This window comes from Solanum dulcamara, chromosome 12, assembly GCF_947179165.1.
Source record: "Solanum dulcamara chromosome 12, daSolDulc1.2, whole genome shotgun sequence".
NCBI lineage: Eukaryota > Viridiplantae > Streptophyta > Magnoliopsida > Solanales > Solanaceae > Solanum > Solanum dulcamara.
Genome location: NC_077248.1, coordinates 2288899 through 2307467, shown reverse-complemented (window position 1 = coordinate 2307467; position 18569 = coordinate 2288899). Strand labels below are relative to the sequence as shown.

The 18569-nt window shown below is 35.3% G+C and overlaps 1 protein-coding gene and 3 non-coding genes across 4 annotated transcripts; 2 read left to right on the top strand and 2 right to left on the bottom strand.

Annotated features, from left to right (window-relative positions):
* Positions 1-863: 863 nt before the first annotated feature.
* Positions 864-1070, bottom strand: LOC129878017 (small nucleolar RNA U3). The gene has a single exon (XR_008763718.1). It is a non-coding gene; the product is annotated as a small nucleolar RNA U3 (small nucleolar RNA).
* Positions 1071-2422: 1352 nt separating this feature from the next.
* On the top strand, positions 2423-2583 carry LOC129877941 (U1 spliceosomal RNA). The gene has a single exon (XR_008763657.1). It is a non-coding gene; the product is annotated as a U1 spliceosomal RNA (small nuclear RNA).
* Positions 2584-11497: 8914 nt separating this feature from the next.
* On the top strand, positions 11498-11658 carry LOC129877942 (U1 spliceosomal RNA). The gene has a single exon (XR_008763658.1). It is a non-coding gene; the product is annotated as a U1 spliceosomal RNA (small nuclear RNA).
* A 4504-nt stretch (positions 11659-16162) lies between these two features.
* Positions 16163-17385, bottom strand: LOC129876805 (uncharacterized). The gene is made up of 2 exons (XM_055952298.1): positions 16872-17385; positions 16163-16587 (listed from the first exon to the last, which is right to left on the bottom strand). The coding sequence occupies exons 1-2, from the start codon at positions 17383-17385 to the stop codon at positions 16163-16165; spliced, it is 939 nt and encodes a 312-aa protein (XP_055808273.1).
* Positions 17386-18569: the final 1184 nt, after the last annotated feature.

The following is an 18569-nucleotide window of genomic DNA, read 5'->3' as shown; positions in this document are numbered from 1 at the left end:
TTTTCCTTTAGATGTAGAAGATAAAAAAGAAAGAGGAAAAAGGAATACACATTGCACGTATGTATTATTTTATTTTATTCTTTTCTTAAATTATAAATTTTGCAAAAGCTATGTTCTCCTAAGTAAAGAATATTATTATGGTGATGACTATTAATTTATTTTTCAATATATTTAGCCTAATTAAACATGAATTTCAAGGTTGTATTGTATTTATTCATGATTGTCTCTGATCAGGGGTGTTTATGGTTTGGGTAAAAATTGATCCAAACCGAAAAATCAAACCAAGCCGATCAAATAAACGAATTTTTTATTTGATTTGGTTTGGTTTGGTTTTACATTTTTAAAAACCGATAATATTTGATTTGATTTTAATTTTATTCAAAAAAATCGAACAAATAACCGAACCGAACTAACAAATTATATACATATTTTTTTTATGTCAACAAATTTTATTTAAAAATTAACTAAATTGGTTGAGTGACTTTGTAGGTAAAACACTTATAGTTGAGTTAATTTATGTGAAAAAACTCATACTTGAGTATTTTTGGATTAAAAAGCAAAGTTGAGTGACTTTATGTTGAAAAATCTTATAGTTGAACGACTTTTGAGTTAAAAATCAAGGTTGAGTCTTTACGTAAAAAGAAGCCTGAGATATTATCTCATGAATCACTGAAAGCACAATTACAATTGATGTTGAGAGGAAGTTTGTTCGCTCTCCACAACTAAATTTTGCTTTGACCTGGTGAAGTTGATGTTCTTTATCTTCTGAACTATCTCAGTTTGTAACTTTCATTAAACTTTAGCACATTCACTGTTGTTCCAAGAAAAGTTCTCCCTCTGTAAAAATGATGAATATCTCAGCTGCTCTGTCCCCAACAGCCATGGAAAGAGTTCTCAATTGAGAAAATTAAGACATGGGAAAAAAAAAGATTTGAAATCATGAATGCTGGTAACCACGCTCTGGTCAAATGGCCACGATTCATCCACCAGACTTGGACTCCGTGTCTCCTTTGAAATCAAGGATACAGTGGTACGAACCAATAGAACAGATCCTGTTCAAGTAAGGTCGTGCCAATTGAGTTCAGTTCATTCGGTTAAGTAGCATTCTCTAGCTCAGTGTTTCGTTGATGTGGAACAAGGAGAAATTTTTAATTTGCATTTTTTTTTCTTTCTTTTGATGTTCGAGCAACTTACAAAAAAGAAACAGAATTAAGCTCTTATTGAAAGCAAGGTTTACTTACTTGTCTAGCTACATTTCACTTCTTTTTTTTAATCTTTTGTTTTTTCAAGCAACGTAAGAAATTCCCGTAATTGGGTATAGCGGAAGCTTTAGTGCACCGGAATGCCCTTTTTTACATTGGGGTCTTCTTGGTTATTGATCTTATGAATAGCGCTAGAACAGCAGTATTTCTTTATCAAATGTGTGAAGGCTCTTTTAAACAAGTTTTGATTATTACTGCAGTTCATATAGATGGTTATTTTGAGCATTTGGGTGTATGTTTGAGCTAAGGCATAGGGGTGAATTTATTTTAACTGTTCTCCAGATAGCCGTTGTTTCTGAACTTAATTTTAATGCTTCTTGTATGTATTTTGTTCTTTGTTGGATTCTGATAGTGTTTGAAGTCATTATACATCACCAATGCATCACAGAACTCGGCCTTTGTCAGCTCTTCTATTGTGACATAATGTTGTTTTGTTCTCGACGATAAGTCCTGTCTATGATTTTGTATGCTTCCATCCTTATTGGAAAGGAAGAGTAAGACACTTTTTTTCCTTGTATCCCTAAGATGAAAAATTGTTTTTCCTTTCAGCATTCAAGTTGCTTACTGTACAGCTCTATATTCAACCTTGTTTATACATCCTCTTGCCATATTATTGTGAATGAGAACGATGAAATATAGTATTTGTATCTTGTAGTTCATATAATATAAAACTCTTAATGTTTATGCCTCTTTAAATGAACCTTACAGTTATCATCAACATGTGCCATTTTGCTGCTGCTTTATTTAGTGTGTTTTGTATGTTACTGATTACTCGGAGAACTTAGTTGCTGTGTTTTTGCCAAAACCATTCAGTACGTTAAGCAGAGAGGTGGCTCCAATACCATCTAAAATCTCAATGTTTAAATCAACAAAATTCAAGGATGATATGTTCGACTCTCGTTCGATACATATTTTTCATCTATAATTGTTTAAGTTGTCGAAGCATAAATTTATAATTAAAAGAAGTTCATTCTTTAAACTTAAGACACCTTTCATACTTCTTGTATTCAAAGAGAATCGAATATAGGCTTCGTTAGTTTTCTTTTTCTATTTCCAAACAGAAAGCTAAAGAGAGTAAAGTAATTCTCCCACATTGGCATGTAAGAGAAATATGGAGCAAAAGCAGTAGTATTAATAATGGGCTGAGCTCACAGGGAGACATACTTACCTGGACGGGGTCAATGGGTGATCATTAAGACCCATGGCCTAGGTTGGTGACCTCCATTGCACTTTGGAGGGGTGCCTGCCTAAGGTCGGCCCAAGTGGTCGAGCCTACGTCATAATTTGTTGCAGTGGGGGCCTGCGTTCGCGCGGCCCCTACCCAAATCTAAGTTCAAAATTATCTTATTCAATAAGCAGTTTATGTGACAAGAGCAACTCTGGATACACTAGTGGTAGAGTAACTGTTAAAATAGCATTTACAATAACTGAAAAGGGCTGCTTTGGTTGAGCTAATGCCAAATGAAGATCTGTTAAAACATGTAGAGGTGTAATGGTCCTGAACAGAATGACAAGGGTTGATTTGGTTGAGCTTATGGTCCGTCAGTTTGTAAAATGTCAATGCAGCGCACAGTTTGTATACATTTTCATGTAAGAAAAGGCTGAAGAAGTTGAAAACTAACACGATCAACCGAGTGTAATAACAGAGAAATGTCAGTTGTTGAGCCTTAATACATAAGCAGGCATTATCTCAGTCTAAAAGAGAAGATATTGTACTACTTTTAACTTTCGGTAGCCATGAAAAGCAACTGACCTTGTCCCCCTCTTTCTTTATCCACTTTGCTATATTGCCTTGAGTCTGCAGTGAGACGAACATGTAAGTTAAGAATTTCCATAATAATAGGGAAATGACAAGCAGAAAACTTCATCATTCATATAAATAATGCCGCTAAGATATTACCATTGTAGGGGACAAAGCTGGCATTCCCACCTCTGTATATGAAGGAGCCTCTGCAATAGTAGGAAATAAGTATTATAACATTTAACGAAGAAAGACCTCATTTTTGCCAGATAAAATCTCATATTATCAGTAGATTCTCACACAGTTTAAGATAAAAGTTGTATAACGTGTATGAAGGTCACCAAATATCTTTCCACTGTCTTTCTAAAATAGAAAATAAATTCACTTAAGGGGAAAGAAATATACAGCTTAATGGGACAAGACGTTCTCTCCAAGAGATGTACATCTTGGAGAGCATGTCGTGCCTAACACCTTAGAAGCTAAAAGGACTATCCCATCGCATATATAAGTCAGAGATGTAACTGTTTTTCAATGTTCCTGCATTATGTTACAACCAAATGCACCATTAGCCAGATTTTCAATCTTAAGGCTCTAAACATTCTTACACCTGCCAGGGCCACTGAACTAGATGAAGAGGAATTGAGTTAATATCATGTGATCCAATGGACAACATAGCATATACTAAACTGATAAGAGGAGGCCAAAATCATATATTTGGAGAGCACAAGATACACATATAGTAATCTAACATTTGCTGAATAAGAAACACCTCAGATTTAGCATGCACCAGCTAGAACCAAAATTACCTTGTCAGGCTCCTTTATAATTATCTGTAGCAGGTGAGGTGATCAAAAGTGTTGAACCACATAACACATACATGTATAAATTTAGAAGAGACTTACATCTTCCCAAAAGAATCAGGGTAATGGAACAGCCACTGGAATACTTGAAGTACAAGATAACACTTACAAGTAAATACATTCTAAACCAAAAGTCTCCAAAACATCAGATTTAAGCATCAGGTCGGAGGATGTGAACTAGCAGTCCATCTCTTTATCATTCAAACAACAACTACGTCTCAGTCCCAAACAAGTCGGGGTCGTCTATATGAATCCTCACTTCTCCATTTAAGCTCAACTTAAATTATCATCATACCAAATAAAAATGAAAGAGAAAAATAAATTAAATATATACAACTAATACTCCCTCTGTTTCAGTTTAACTATCTTAATTTGACTACGCACGAAGTTTAAGGAAATAAGGTAAACTTTTGAATCTTGTGGTCTTAAACTAAAGGTATGAATAATGTTCAAAATGCCCTTTGAATCTTTTTTTTTTTTAAGTAAAGGTAACTTTGTATTCACAAAAAACTCATCAACAAAAGATGATAAAGAACATTTTACAGTCCACACATGGTATGTGCACTTTCCTCAGTGAGGACTACTCAACAAAAAACTTTAGTAGTTACCTACGAAGTCAACTATGTCTACTGCATCCCCTACCATATCCTGTTTACACCAAAAATAATGTAAACTAAGGCATTGGATTCTAATCTGCTGGTTGTTGGTCCCTTTTCCCTTTGAACCTTCTGGTAATAAGCATGACATGTAAAATATCGGATTAAAGGAGTTACCAAATATAAAAAGAGGCATTCTTTTTGTACAAACTAAAAAGGAAAGTACACTTATTTTGAAATGGAGAGAGTAGTACTACTACTAATAATAATTTTAGAAGTTCTCTAACAAGCTAAAACCTATGTCCAACTAGTAAATATCACCTATATGAAATCATTTTTTCCCATTGTGCGCTATCTTTAGCTAAGTTTGCACTGACTCCATCTTTTTATATTTCAATTTATTTTCTTTTAAAAAAACATGGGAGCTTCAAGAAACACATCCCCATTATGTAATAAAATGATGACATGTGAAGGGGCTATTAGTTATAGAAAACAGTATAAATGAGGAGCTCAAGTCAAGATATAAGCACTTGATCAAAGCAACGGTCCCCTATAAACAATGATACTGGCATGACCAAAAGGAATGGACTTATCTCCATGTTTCATGCAATTTCAATTAGATGTTAGAAGTTGAAAGAATTTCTTAAGTTGTATTCCACTTTTCTTTTTATATGCTCTTATCAGATGAACCCCTTATTAATTTTTCATTCTGTGTTGCACTTGAAAGTCAAGATATGGCGGTGAAAGTTACTGAAAGCAATCTATGAATATCTGGAAACATAATAGTATTGAGTGGGAGCAACCTCATTTGTATAATGTGCTTACCAGCTGAGGAGAAGTGCCGAACACCACTTTGCAGCTGCAACATTTCCACCATTGAATCAGGGAAACATAAAGTAATGAAATTTATTTGACAGACGTGTGTTGCAACTAACCTTAGATGGTATGACATGTACTCCACTGAGCAGGTGGAAATTTAAAGGCCTGACAAAACTTCATAGTCAGTGAACAGCATATAGTTCGAGAAAAAACAATTATGGGGCAGATTAAACTACCTTCAGCTGATTAATAATTAATAATTGCATTTAGTTCAATGTAAATATGACACTGATGCAACTTAATCTCAAAAGAAGCAATATCATCTCCCATGCAAAGATTCTAGCCTATCCTTGTTTGTCATTAACTCGATTTTCTGCTAAACCAGAATGATAGATTGTAATATGCAAGACGAAAGACTGACTAAGCAACTATGCTGGATTTAGATGGTTATTATGATCAAAATATCAATCTCTCAAGAATTTTAATCAGAGCATATGACATGATAAATCCAATAGTGGCCATAGTAAAATAGAAGATATTTTTTTTGAGAATAGTAAAATAGAAGAATTTAATTGAGGAGTCTCTAAAATTTTATCACATCCATTTCAGCCATAAATGTATGAAGATACGCATCATCTTATTCACAGCATATATCCCAGTCAGATAGCAATAGGTTGGTGAGAGAGAGAGAGAGACCCAAACTGTCTGCAATCATGCATGTGAATGCTGAAGACTTATGGTCATGAGTCATAATTTGGGAGAGGGATCTTTCTGGACATAATTGATAATAGAGTGATGGACAGGTGTACTAGAGAAAACAGTTTCTTCATCACATATCTAAAAGAAGTTAATGTAGTCAGATCTTAGGAATCTTTAGGTGAAGCTTTTGTTATTGCTCATTCCTTTTTCCATCTCCTTGTAACTTTGCATCATCTCGACGTCCTTTCATTTGAACTCTAAGGAATATAAGTCCCTAAATAACCTTCCTTTTCTCAACAAGATCTTAAACCATATCAAGGAGTGTATCGATAAAGTTTCTCTTTGAGAACAAGGAGGTATCATCCCATTTGACCTTAATCTGTAAAAGAGTTGGATTCATCTCCAGCATCTATAATTTGTGCAAAACAAAAACGTCAATGTGGAACTCATGCCACCACAGACATGATAGGGAGGAAAAAACATTAGTCATTATGCCAGGCCCTTCTAAGGAAACATATCCATCATTGCACATCAGCCCTACTAGACTGCATGAAATCTGGAAAACTGGGTTGAGTTGGGATGGAGTTTCTATAGGACAAGAAAATGCTTAACTAGCTTAATGCTTTATTACTGGTTCTGACATGGCATTAGATCCAAGAAACGCACTTAAACCATGGCAACATTTAAAAATGAAAAATTAGTTACTAGCTAATATACTTCTACCTATACGTTCATCTTAATACTAAACTAAAGTCGTCTGAGCAAAGGAAAAATTATGTTAGTGAACTTTTCTTTAAGAAAAAATTATGTCAGTTACACTTTTTAAGTTGAGATGGCACATTTCAGTAAATAAACAACTAAAATGGACCACCATCAGACCTTAATGAAGAAGCATCCACTTCAGGAATTTGATTCAGCGCCCCAGGAACACTGCACCCAATAAATAATTAATGACAATTTGCAAATCTAATAAATGTATTTCATAAATATTAACAAGGGAACAATGAGCATCATTTTTTATAATGGTGATGCTCGGGCAAGTTTACTCGTATTTTGACTATTCCACCAGGTACTTTGCCCACCAAGGCTTAGGCAGATGAGAAGAAATCAGCTACACGCATTTTGTCCCTGATCTCCACTGTTTACCTCATTTTATTGACCACTAGACCACACTCTTAGGTGCTTGGAAATAATGAACATCAAAATACACATTATATTCTGCCAAAGTGCTTAAGAAAGAATGCATCTTCTCAGTCAGTTTGAACGCACATTACAATCATTGGACCTTGAGGAATTAAGTGAAAGGAGAGGTCTCTTGTGCAAATTTCTTATGCAAAATGACTGATAATAAGACAGAAATGATACAGTAATTACTCCAGTATTTTCCTGGCATACATCAATAAAAGTACTAGACTAAAAACGTTGGTGCATCACCCCACTTTTTCTTTAGTTAATAATGAAACTATTGAAACTACATTGAAGGGGTGCAATCCCAATGCTGCCTTATTTAACCCAACAAAAAGAAAACCTAATTCCCCAATTGTTTACTCGCTGAACCAATATGGACCAAAAAATTCCTTGGTATACATGCACCAAAAGGCTAATGAGGATAGAAAACAAAGAATAAACAGGAAGATCTTCCTTCTTTGTCACTAACTATAGTTGTCTTGTCCACCTAATTTATTCTCAGTTCAAAGTTTAGAGCCCTCTGAAGCCTTTCGTTCTTGTTTTGTTTTAGTTTGCTTTTCTTGTTACTCCTTTTATTACTTCATCTTTGATATCTTTTTTTCAATAAGAAGTACAAGCCTTCAATTACTTGCAATACTGCAACCAATGAGGCACACAGTTCCATTTCATTTCTCACAACGTATAACCAATCTTGCAATCCACTTTTCCATTTACGTGCAGTTATATTCATAATCAGACATATAAGCATGCCTTTTGAAATTCTCTGTATACCCTGAATTTGAATGAATATTACTTAAAATACTTTACGCACTCCCCTGAAAACATCACAATCATCTTCTTTCACGATAGAAATTCTCCACCATAATGAACCCCCAATCCACATCCTAAACATGAAGATAGGAACCTTTGGAACATTACTAGATGGAGGAAAATCAGTTTTTCCCTCAAACTGCTAGGTGTGATCTTAAAAAATGAGTCCTCTAACTAGAAGAAAATCTTCAAATTACTCAACAGCAAACATAGTAACTTATACAATAAATCTAACTAATATTTGAGGTTCCAAAGTCCAAACAGTTCAGAAGGTTCATTAAAATGGAGCAAAATAAATCATTTGATTAATGCGACAGCTATTTACACCAACATACTTATTTGCTTCTTCTAGCCTAAATTACCAAATATTAGTCAATCTCAAATACCTATAGCTACAAAATCCAAACACGCACACATCTATATTTAATCATGAAGATAGGAACCTTTGGAACATTACTAGATGAAGAAAAATCAGTTTTCCCCTCAAAACTTTTAGGTGTGATCTTAAAAATTGGTCCTTTCACTAAAAGAAAATCTTCAAATTACTCAAAAGCAAACCGAGTAACTTATACCTTAAATCTAAATAAATTTGAGGTTCCAAACAGTTCAGAAAGGTTCATTAAAATGGACAAAAATAAATCATTTGAATAAGGAAAAGGGAAGATATAGAAGTCTTTTATTAGCTGATACCTTTTTTTCATAGAGATTTCTGTTAAGAGGTTGTTTTGAGGAACCTTTGTCGTTAATTATCTCTATTTGGTGATTGTTGTTGTGAAACACCGTGGATTTTGATGTAATAACAATAGAAAAATTCTGATGGAAGTTGCGTTGCTGGCTTTTGTAATATGCACATCTATAGTGTCATGCTTATAATTTTCAAAGATCAACTTATATAAAACAGTGTTCTTGTCTAACAAAAACTATGCCGATGTGTGAATAACTTTCACTACAAGTGTGGTATCCTGCTTATTGGGTGGTGGTGGAAGAAGTAATGGAAGGGGAAGAGAAGGTATTGGTGTAGGGGTAAAATAGGATTATAACTATCACGGTAAACGTGGTATCCTGGTTATCCAGCGTCAGGGTGTATGTTTGCGTGAACTATAAGAGCATGCAGGGTTATTTGTGATTTTTAACAGAGGCACGGATGAATTTATTTAAATTCTTTCTTCAGATACCTGCTGTTTCTGAACATGATTTTGATGCTTCCTGTATATATTTTGTTCTTTGTTGATTCTGAATATGAACTTGTGTATTACAGGGTTCAAAGTCATTATAGCATCCCCAATGCCTCACAAAACGCGGCCTTTGTCAGCTCTTCTGTTGTATGCTTCCATCCTTGTTGGGAAAGAACACTTAATTTGCTTGCATCCGTATAGAGCGTATTGCATATGTTTCTGATTACTCGAAAAACTTAGTTGCTGTGTTTTTTGCCAAATATATTCAGTAAGTTAAGAAGGGAGGTGGCTGCAATACCATGTGAATTCTCAATGTTTAAATCAACCAAATTCGAAGGATTATATGTGAGACTTTCTTTCGAGATATATTTTTCATCATTAATTGTTTTAATTGTCAAAGCACAATTTTATAATTTACAGAAGTTCATCCTTTAAATTTAAGACAACTTTCATACTTCTTGTATTCAAAGAGAATCGAACGTAGGCTTCGTTAATTAATTTTCTTTCGAGTAATTCTCCCACATTGGCATCTAAGAGAAAAGTGGAACAAAAGCAGTAGTATTAATAATGGACTGAGCTAACAGGAAAACATACTTACCTGGACGGGGTCAATGGGCGATCCATAAGACCCATGGCCTAGGCTTGTGACCTCCATTGCACTTTGGAGGGGTGCCTGCCTTTCCTTTATAAAATTGATGAGAGAAAAGCAACTCTGGCTACCAGTTGAGACACTTGCTAATTTCAAGTTTGGTATAAGAATGCCTACATCTAAAGAACAACTCTTTAGAGGCAGAGAACAACTGTTAAAAAAAGGCATATTTTTTTATTTTCAGTTTGTGAAATCAATTGAGTCTTGTTAGCTACTACTGTATTAGACTCCTTATTGAAGGGAGATAATAAGATTCTGAACAAAATCAACCTGAGAAAAGGTTGAAGAAGTTGAAAACTATAACACGACCTGTGAGAGGAAGCTGGTGATACTGCAGCCGATGCTATATAAGAATACCAGAGGAAATTGCAAAAATAAAAAAATAGCTGTAGTTATAATCAGTTGCATAGGAGGAGAAAAGATTCCTACATCATGAGCTAGGTCGTATAGAAATATCTGTGGATAGAGTAGCCGTTGACGTTGCAAATGACTGGAAAGATGCCAATGATAATGTAATGCCTGTAAAATAATGGCTCGTTGAAAGAAAGATTTTACCAGGTATGTTAACTCTACTGTCATTGTATTGCTTTTCTTAGAATACGAATTGTCATGTTGCAAAGGAAGAAGCACATGAGCTAAAGGTGAGAAATGAGATGACTCGGAAATTATAATGACATCTTGATGTCTTGATTGCTCTGGAGAAATCTAGTTACACTTATAGTTTCGTGAGAAGACTCTAAATGATGTGCATCAGGAAGAGCCAAAGATGTTGTAGTTTTATAGGAAGCTCGTCATGAGAAGTATCAGAACCTCAAGTATAAAGATGAAGCTATTGAGGTGTATGTACTATCCCACTGATGTTGTGACCAGACGATATTCCACAAAACACACACCCGCGAGCATACCTCTTTCATTTTCTATCTCTTACTTCTAAACTTAATTGGTGCAAAATATATAAGACGTTGACAAAGAAGTTTGCAATGTATGTTGAAATAGGCGATGGATATAGAGGACCAAAAAAGCATAGAGAAGTTGCAGCAAACACGTAAATGGCAAGGAGCATGATCAAAGAGCAAGCACAATGTGATGGTCATACACTTTCAATAAGGTGAAGCTCTTGATTAACCTAGTACGATCAAATGATCTACATATGACCATATTGTAGATCGTCTATATAATATTATGTGTCGATATGAGCTGTGTACAGTATATTTAAAGTAAGATCCTTAGAGCTTAGATCTTCCAGAAATAAAGACTATGTCATGAAGCAGATTGAGCCTTTATATAGATTGGTTCAGGCCTGATGACCTTTAGGCTATGTTGCTTAGACTCTGCAAAAATGTTGCTGCACTTGTATCGGATCCTCCAAAAATGCAGTACTTTTGGAGGATTCTACACGCACCTTTCAATGTTGTTGAAGAGTCCGAGGAACATAGTCTTTAGGTGGTCAAGTTTTGCAGATATGGAAATGCATCTAAAGAACTGTTCTCTAACAGCTTGTTTGTTATGGAGGGAGATTATTTTCTTTAGTTCTTCTTGTATTCAAAGAGAAACAAATACTATCCATTACACTGTTTTTCTTTCTATCTCCAAACAGAAAGCTATAGAGAGTAATAAGTATTTCTCCCACATCAGCAACTAAGAGAAAAGTGAAGCAAAAGCAGTAGTATTAATAATGGGCTGAGCTACCTGGACAACATACTTACCTGGACGGGGTCAATGGGTGATCAATAAGACCCACGGCCTAGGTTGGTGACCTCCATTGCACTTTGGGGGGGTGCCCGCCTAAGGTCGGCCCAAGTGGTCGAGCCTACGTCATAATTTGTGATAGTGGGGGCCTGCGTTCGCGCGGCCCCTATCCAATCCGTAATCCAAACGTTTTCAGCCCAATGAGTGGGGCATATGTTCTTCTATATTGTCCATCTAGACTTTCCCAGTATAGGATTATAAAAAGATTTTATACTTGTTGATCACGTATGAAAAGGTCCTGTTGCTAGCAGTACTAATAAGTTCTTAGTAGTAAGTAGAACTTCAGTGATTTATGTTTGTGAAAATCTAGAATACTTGCTAAGGATTGGGTGGTTTCACTTTCCGAATGAATGAGGTGCCGTGCAGTGTACAATTGCATTTTTATGTCACTATCTTCTATAACACCATCAACCCACTTGTGGGATTACACTGGATTTATTGTTGCTGTTGTATTTTCTATAACACCATCGCTGAAGTTTCGTGACCTTGGATAGGTAAGGTCTGAGATTCTCCTTCAAATGGCACAGACTTGCAATTATTTGTATTGAAGCTCTTGGTTTTCTTCTTGTGTTCACTGCATAATAGCATCTCTAAAGAGACCTGATTTCTAGAAGCAACACACATATACAATAGAGAAGTCATACTTTGCTAAACTATGTAACTAAACTGCATTTGGCGAGAATATGACGGAGTCTCCTGAATTATATGTGCTAATATCTATATATCCATATAAAAGAGAATCTTCAGCCACGTGAATTTACATTTTACAAGAATTGCATTTATCTATTTTTAGAGAATTTTGACATTTAATTCTCTTTCCTCGCTTAACTCTAGATCTGCATAAGGGTGACCAATCTGAAACAGTAAGTACCTCATTCATTCTACCTCAACAGGTGGCTTAAAAAACATACAAGCAATTCACCGTTAAATAGCTAAAGAACACACCCCCATTCGTCGTGTTCTTCCTACATCCCTATCGATCTCATTTTCCTCCCCGTACTTTCCGTTCTTCTTACATTTCTATCGATCTTCTTTTTCTCCTCGTACTTCGGAACATCTTTCCTTCAGGACCTTCTGCAAAAGATACTGAAATTTTTTCTTCACAACCTTTGCAGTTGTACAAAATGCCATCCAAAATCACTAAAAACCCTCCAAGTATTATTCTATCCAATTCACAAATCCATGTATTTCTATAATTCTGCCCCATGATATAATCCTAATTACCTTTCCTAGGACTACTTGTGCTTGCTTATGATCGAATCCTCACTGTTGTGGAAAAAAAACTTCAAAGTTTACATGATACTTCTCTTTTTTATATATATTGTTCTTTTTCAGATCTTTTCAGGATTATCGATTTTGAAATCATCCTTTTCCCTTTATATATAAAATTTGGTATATTAATATAATATTCATATTCATCTTCGGGCCATTCAAAATTGCCCGCCCAGATATGATGCTTTTCAATTCTCAAACACTTTGCTTTTTCCTAGTTTTTGAATCTTTTCAACACTTCATTTTTTCTGAAATGGTTATGTAATTAATTCCTACTATTTTAAAAAAAGACCTGACAATCTGTTTATGGTGGTCATATTTTTAAGACCTCTTCTACAGAAAAACAGAAGGAAATATGTTTTTTAATATTAATTTTTGGAAGAACATTGTCTAATATTTCGGTCGATTATTACAGGATGTTATTTTACTGATTCTACTGTTGTAGTATTTACAGGACATGAAAAATGTGGAACATACTAATGTGAAATGGGATTTTGCTTGACTAATGACAGATCGAAGATAAGGTGATTGTGATCTAACTTCTCTGTTACCTCAACACTCTCATCATAGAGAATTGTTCATACTTTATAAATGTGATCAACGACTGTAATCATTTACAATTTATTAAATATAAATTTGTAGAATGGTTCAATTTATATTAAATTCAAGATATATTAGTCCAAATAAATATTTTGGATTAATAAAATTGGGTCGATTATTTAAGCCCAATAAATGTGGATTTAATTAAAAACCTAAACCCATTGATTTGGGCTATAAAGATGACTCCACTTTGTTAAGCCAAATATCATCTCATCCTAGAGGCCCAAAATCATGCCACATGTCAAAGTTAGGTGGCAATCCAAGTCAAATTAAATAAGCCACTATAATTATGTCATGTGCCAAAGTTAGGTGGCAATCCAAGTCAAATTAAATAAGCCACTAAAATCATGCCACATGTCAAAGTTAGGTGGCAATCCAGGTCAAATTAAATAAGCCACTAAAATCATGCCACATGTCAGAGTTATGTGGCAATCTAAGTCAAATTAAATAAGCCACTAAAATAATGCCACGTGTCCATGTGACATGTTCTGACCAATCAAATTAAAACTCTTTAACAAAGAAATCTGATTGGTCAGTTCAAACCAACCAATCAAATCACACCCTCATACCACTCCCTACAACTATAAATAGGGGTCCTCATTATTTTGAAAAAGGAGGTTTTTGGAAGAACAAGAAGCAAGAAGAGAGCTCGTGGATCAAAGACCGCAAATTCTCTACAAAGCTACAAAGTTCAAGCAATCAAATTCAAGTTCAAGATTAAGAACGAAGAAGAAGATCAAGATCAAGTTACTTGTTCATCTTTACTGTTCGTCATAACCATACAAGTGTTCGTGACGAATATTTCAAATCCAAATTCGAAGACGAAGATTCAAGATCAAGCTATTCAAGCCCTTGACTCTAAATCAAAATCAAATTCAAGTTCAACGTATTTCATATTATTTGAAGAATCAGAGGATTATTATAGAGATTGTAACCGCATTACATTTTGAAATCAAATATTACACTTTGTTACTCCAATTTTCCGGTCTTGATTATTTATTTTTCTCGGCTCGAAAATTTGTTGTTTACAACGACGATGAGAAACAATTAATTCTGTATTCATGATTCAGTAAAATACTTAAGGAACAACACCAAATGAGGAGCTGTAAATTGGTGATCTTTTGTAATGAAAAAAAAAAGCATACTGCCTTAAAGGAGCTTAGCCAATAGAGGTGTCTTAGTTGTCTCTCTAAAACATCTGCTTTTGCATATATTTAATTAGCTTATTGCTTGGTTTTGCACGCACTTACATATTTCATATCTATTTTTATATTTTAGTTGTTACTGCTTTAAATATGTTGAATATGTTTGATTTTCCTCTCATACAGTTATATAGTTAAAAATTGAAAATGCAGAATCTATTTTGAAGTACATTTCTGTTCATTATTTTTTGTCACTTATTAGTCACCATACTATAGAATCTTTTTTCATTTGCCCAACCTTTTTAGTTGAAGTGCAGATGGTATCGCTAAACTATGATTTACTTGAAAATATTATATGAAAATTTGTGTTTATTTCTTGCTGTCCAGATATCATTAATTGTTGTAGTTATTGTCATCAATCCTTTGTTTAGTTACTTTGAACATAAGATATTTTAAGTTATATGACTATTTTTTCCATCTCTTCTCTCAGGTTGGTCTAAACCAATATGTATAGGTGGATATGTTTTGGAGATCAATATCGACATCTGATACTGTTATTAAGGAGTTGAAAAACACAAATGTCTTGGATAATGTTCTTTAATTTCTATGTTGATTGTAATTGTACATGTTTCTTTATGATCTGTCGATTTTTATTATGATTAGGAATATTGTCCTAATCCATGAGCAAATGAATATCCTTTCTACAACACCGATGAAGTAGCTTTATCCACATAACAAAGAGTAGATGTTTTTGAAATAAAGGATATTCTGTCAAAGTTTGAGTGATGAAATTTAAGGATCGTTTGATATGGTGTATTAGAACAGTGTTGAATAGTGTGTATTATTAAAAATGACATTAGTAATGTTTATATTAGTTAAGCCAACATTAGTTATTGGCTTCCAAGTCTGATTCTACATCCGAGCCGGTCCTTCTCCTGTCTTCATCTGTAGGGATGTCATCTTCAATCGGCTTGTAGAAATCAAGTCCCAATCCTAGAATAGCCATCGCGTGCTCATACAGTGGGTATCTCCTCTCGACTTCTGGAAGCTCCTCATCAGTCGACGGACGTCCTCTTGTGCGGTGGCGCAGCATTTCAAGACCAAAGATGCAGGCTGTGATCATGTCATCGTGCCTCGCGCGTTGTTGTGTAGTGTGGACTGTGCCATGAGTGTAGTCAGGCCATTTGATGTTTGTGACATCAAATGAATCTGATGGGAGGGGGGCCATGTAATCATATTGTTCCTCAGGGACCCCTGCTCGCGGGCATATTTCCGTAATGAGCCCGCCAAATGCATATCCCCTGCCTCTATGCATCCTGCATTTTCGAATAGTGGACTTGATCACCGTACCAATATTTACGTCTATCCCTTTCATGAGGGCATAGACCAAACATATCCTATCTCGTGTCATCTCCGTGTAGTGAAGGCCCGGAATCAGACTGTGCATCACAATCTTTGTCCATAATTGCGCTTCTTTGTTTAGATGCACGTAGGTGAATGTGCTGTGGTAGCCACGCAGCCCGTGACGTACCCACTTGACAGTAGATAGAGGCTCACTCAAAGTGTGTCTGTATTGAGTTTGCCCTTGATGTTGATTTTGCTAATTTCCACCCCATGAGAAGTTAGGATGGTTTCTCCAATTTGGGTTGTACTTGTTTTCATAGTTATGGTTTCCACTACTCCTCGGTGTATTACCCACAAAATTTTCTGACTCCGAATTTGCTCCACAATATTCAGCCACATGTTCACTGCTTTCACATGCCTCGCACCACATGTGTTGTTGTTGAACCATGCTCACTGAAGCTTGCTGCTGTCCTTTTGCTAAAGTGTTGAAATGCGTTATCATCATATTTTGCATTGCTGCAATTTGTGTTGTCAACTCAGTTACTGCATCAACCTCTAACATGCCTGCTTGCTTTTGCACGACAGATCGAATTTTTCCTCCGTTCCACTCCGAGTTTCCTTGAGAAATGCGATTAAGCAATGTATGTAGTTCATCATATGTTTTATCCAACGCTTGTCCACCTGCAGCAGAATCAAGAAGAATTTTTGTGTTGGGTTCCTTGTATATATATGACTTAACTGGAACCTTTTGTGAGATGTTTGTCATATTGTAGTCAATCAACATTAAAGCATCTTATATTATATTGTTCCCAATAGCCAGCATCTCATGCCTTGAGAGAAAAAAAAGTGAAAAAAATGTAGAGTGGAGTATTTTTTTTGGTTTTCATCAGATGTTTGAAATTCGCGAGCTTCAACTATATTTGAATCGCACACTGCAGGGTTCATTTTTATGTTGGGTCCCAAACCTTCAATGAAGGTATGGACCAACACCTCATTAGCTTGATAATAATGAGGGCAACTAATGAGTAACGATTTAAATCTGTCCCAAGATTGGTATAAATTTTCTCCACATTTTTGCTTGAAGCTCAAAATTTCAGCTCTCAACTTAGCCGTGTTCCCCGAAAGAAAGAACCTAATAAGAAATTTGCGAGCCAAGTCATTCCATAAAGTGATTGAATTTGGTGGTTCCGATTTTAGCCACCTCTTAGCTTCCCCCAACAAGGAAAAGGGAAACAATGTTAACCTCACATAGTCAGGAGATACCCCATTAGGTGTATAAGTGTCGCTAATCTCCAAAAAAAATTGTATGTGAACTTGAGGATCTTCATGAGGCAACCCTGTAAACTGCCCATTAAAGTGCAACAATTGCACCATGTTCTGTTTCAGTTCAAACCTTCCTCCAGCTGGAGATTTTTGTATGCTAGAGGTGACATTTGCTGTGAGTGGGACTGCCACATAACGCACTGTCCTGGCTGACATCTCCATAGGAACCTCTTCTGGCAAGACCTCTCATTCTAAATCGTGATTATCCGCCAGATTGAGTTTATATATTAGATTTTTCGAAGCTGTTGTTCGCCTTTTTCGCTGGAAGAATCGTTCAGGCTTGGATAATGGATCTACAAGCTCCTTGTCTCTGTCCAGTGTAATGTCTCAATTACCTGCAACAAATCTTTCCAACCAAGACCAAGTTGTTAACACAAGCACCAATAATAATGAAACTTTACAAAGATAGCTATTGCCAAATTTAACATAAATTCCCTGCTAACGGCGCCAAAAACTTGTTGCTCTCCAAACGCACACGCAAGTATACGTGGTCTCAAAAGTGATATAGTGGCTCTTTTTTAGAGCCGGATGTCGAACCCACATGGAATATGCAACTAGACTTAGTTAACCTTGTAATGAATTGAATTACTAGTGTGTGTCTCAAAGGGTTGAGTTTGTTTATATCTACTAATGATTTTATCAAAACTAGGTGCAACCTACTTAGAAGATGTCAAATAGAATTTATCAATTTAAATAAAAGTCCTTGGGTTGTAGCAAGTTAAGATTTCCAGTTTAATCTTCATTACCTTGGTATCCAATAGGTTTTCAATTACTGATTTACAGGGTTGATTTTACAATCTCTAATTGCCTATTCTTGTTGACAGCTTAACTACATCGTTGAGCAGGGCTAAACATGAACGAACAAAAATGCTTTAATCTTTTCATCCTGTTTAGCAACCAAACATGGTGTATATATGTGTGTCACAATCATCCTATACACTAATTGTTCTAGACTACTCTAAAACAAACATGTTCCTTATATTCTAGGGTTCTATCTTTCTTTCATCTTCCAAGTTAAGGATAGACAACAAATATGTTCCAATGGTGATCAAGCATTAAAACAATTAAAACAAAAATATAAGAGTAACTTCATATGAAACCCATCTTCAACCAAAGCAAACAAGAATTAAACTTTCATCTTATGGCTACAACCCAAGAACAAGGGGATTTAGCCTCTTATAGTTTGTGAGACAATTACATGAAAAACTTCTAACATTAATTTGAATCTAAGATGAAAAAGAAGGGAGAAAATATCACCAAACTAGGTCTTGGGTCGTCTTCCTTCAGCCTCCTCCCGACAAGAACAAGTGCTTTTGATATAAAATGTAAAAGTGCTCTTT

Bases quoted from the DNA above. Each gene is read 5' to 3' on its own strand.
- LOC129876805 (XM_055952298.1), bottom strand. From the start codon at position 17,385: ATGTCAGCCAGGACAGTGCGTTATGTGGCAGTCCCACTCACAGCAAAT. The intron at 16,588-16,871 runs GTTTGGGACCCA...ATTCTGCTGCAG, and splicing joins GGTCCATACCTTCATTGAAG to GTGGACAAGCGTTGGATAAA.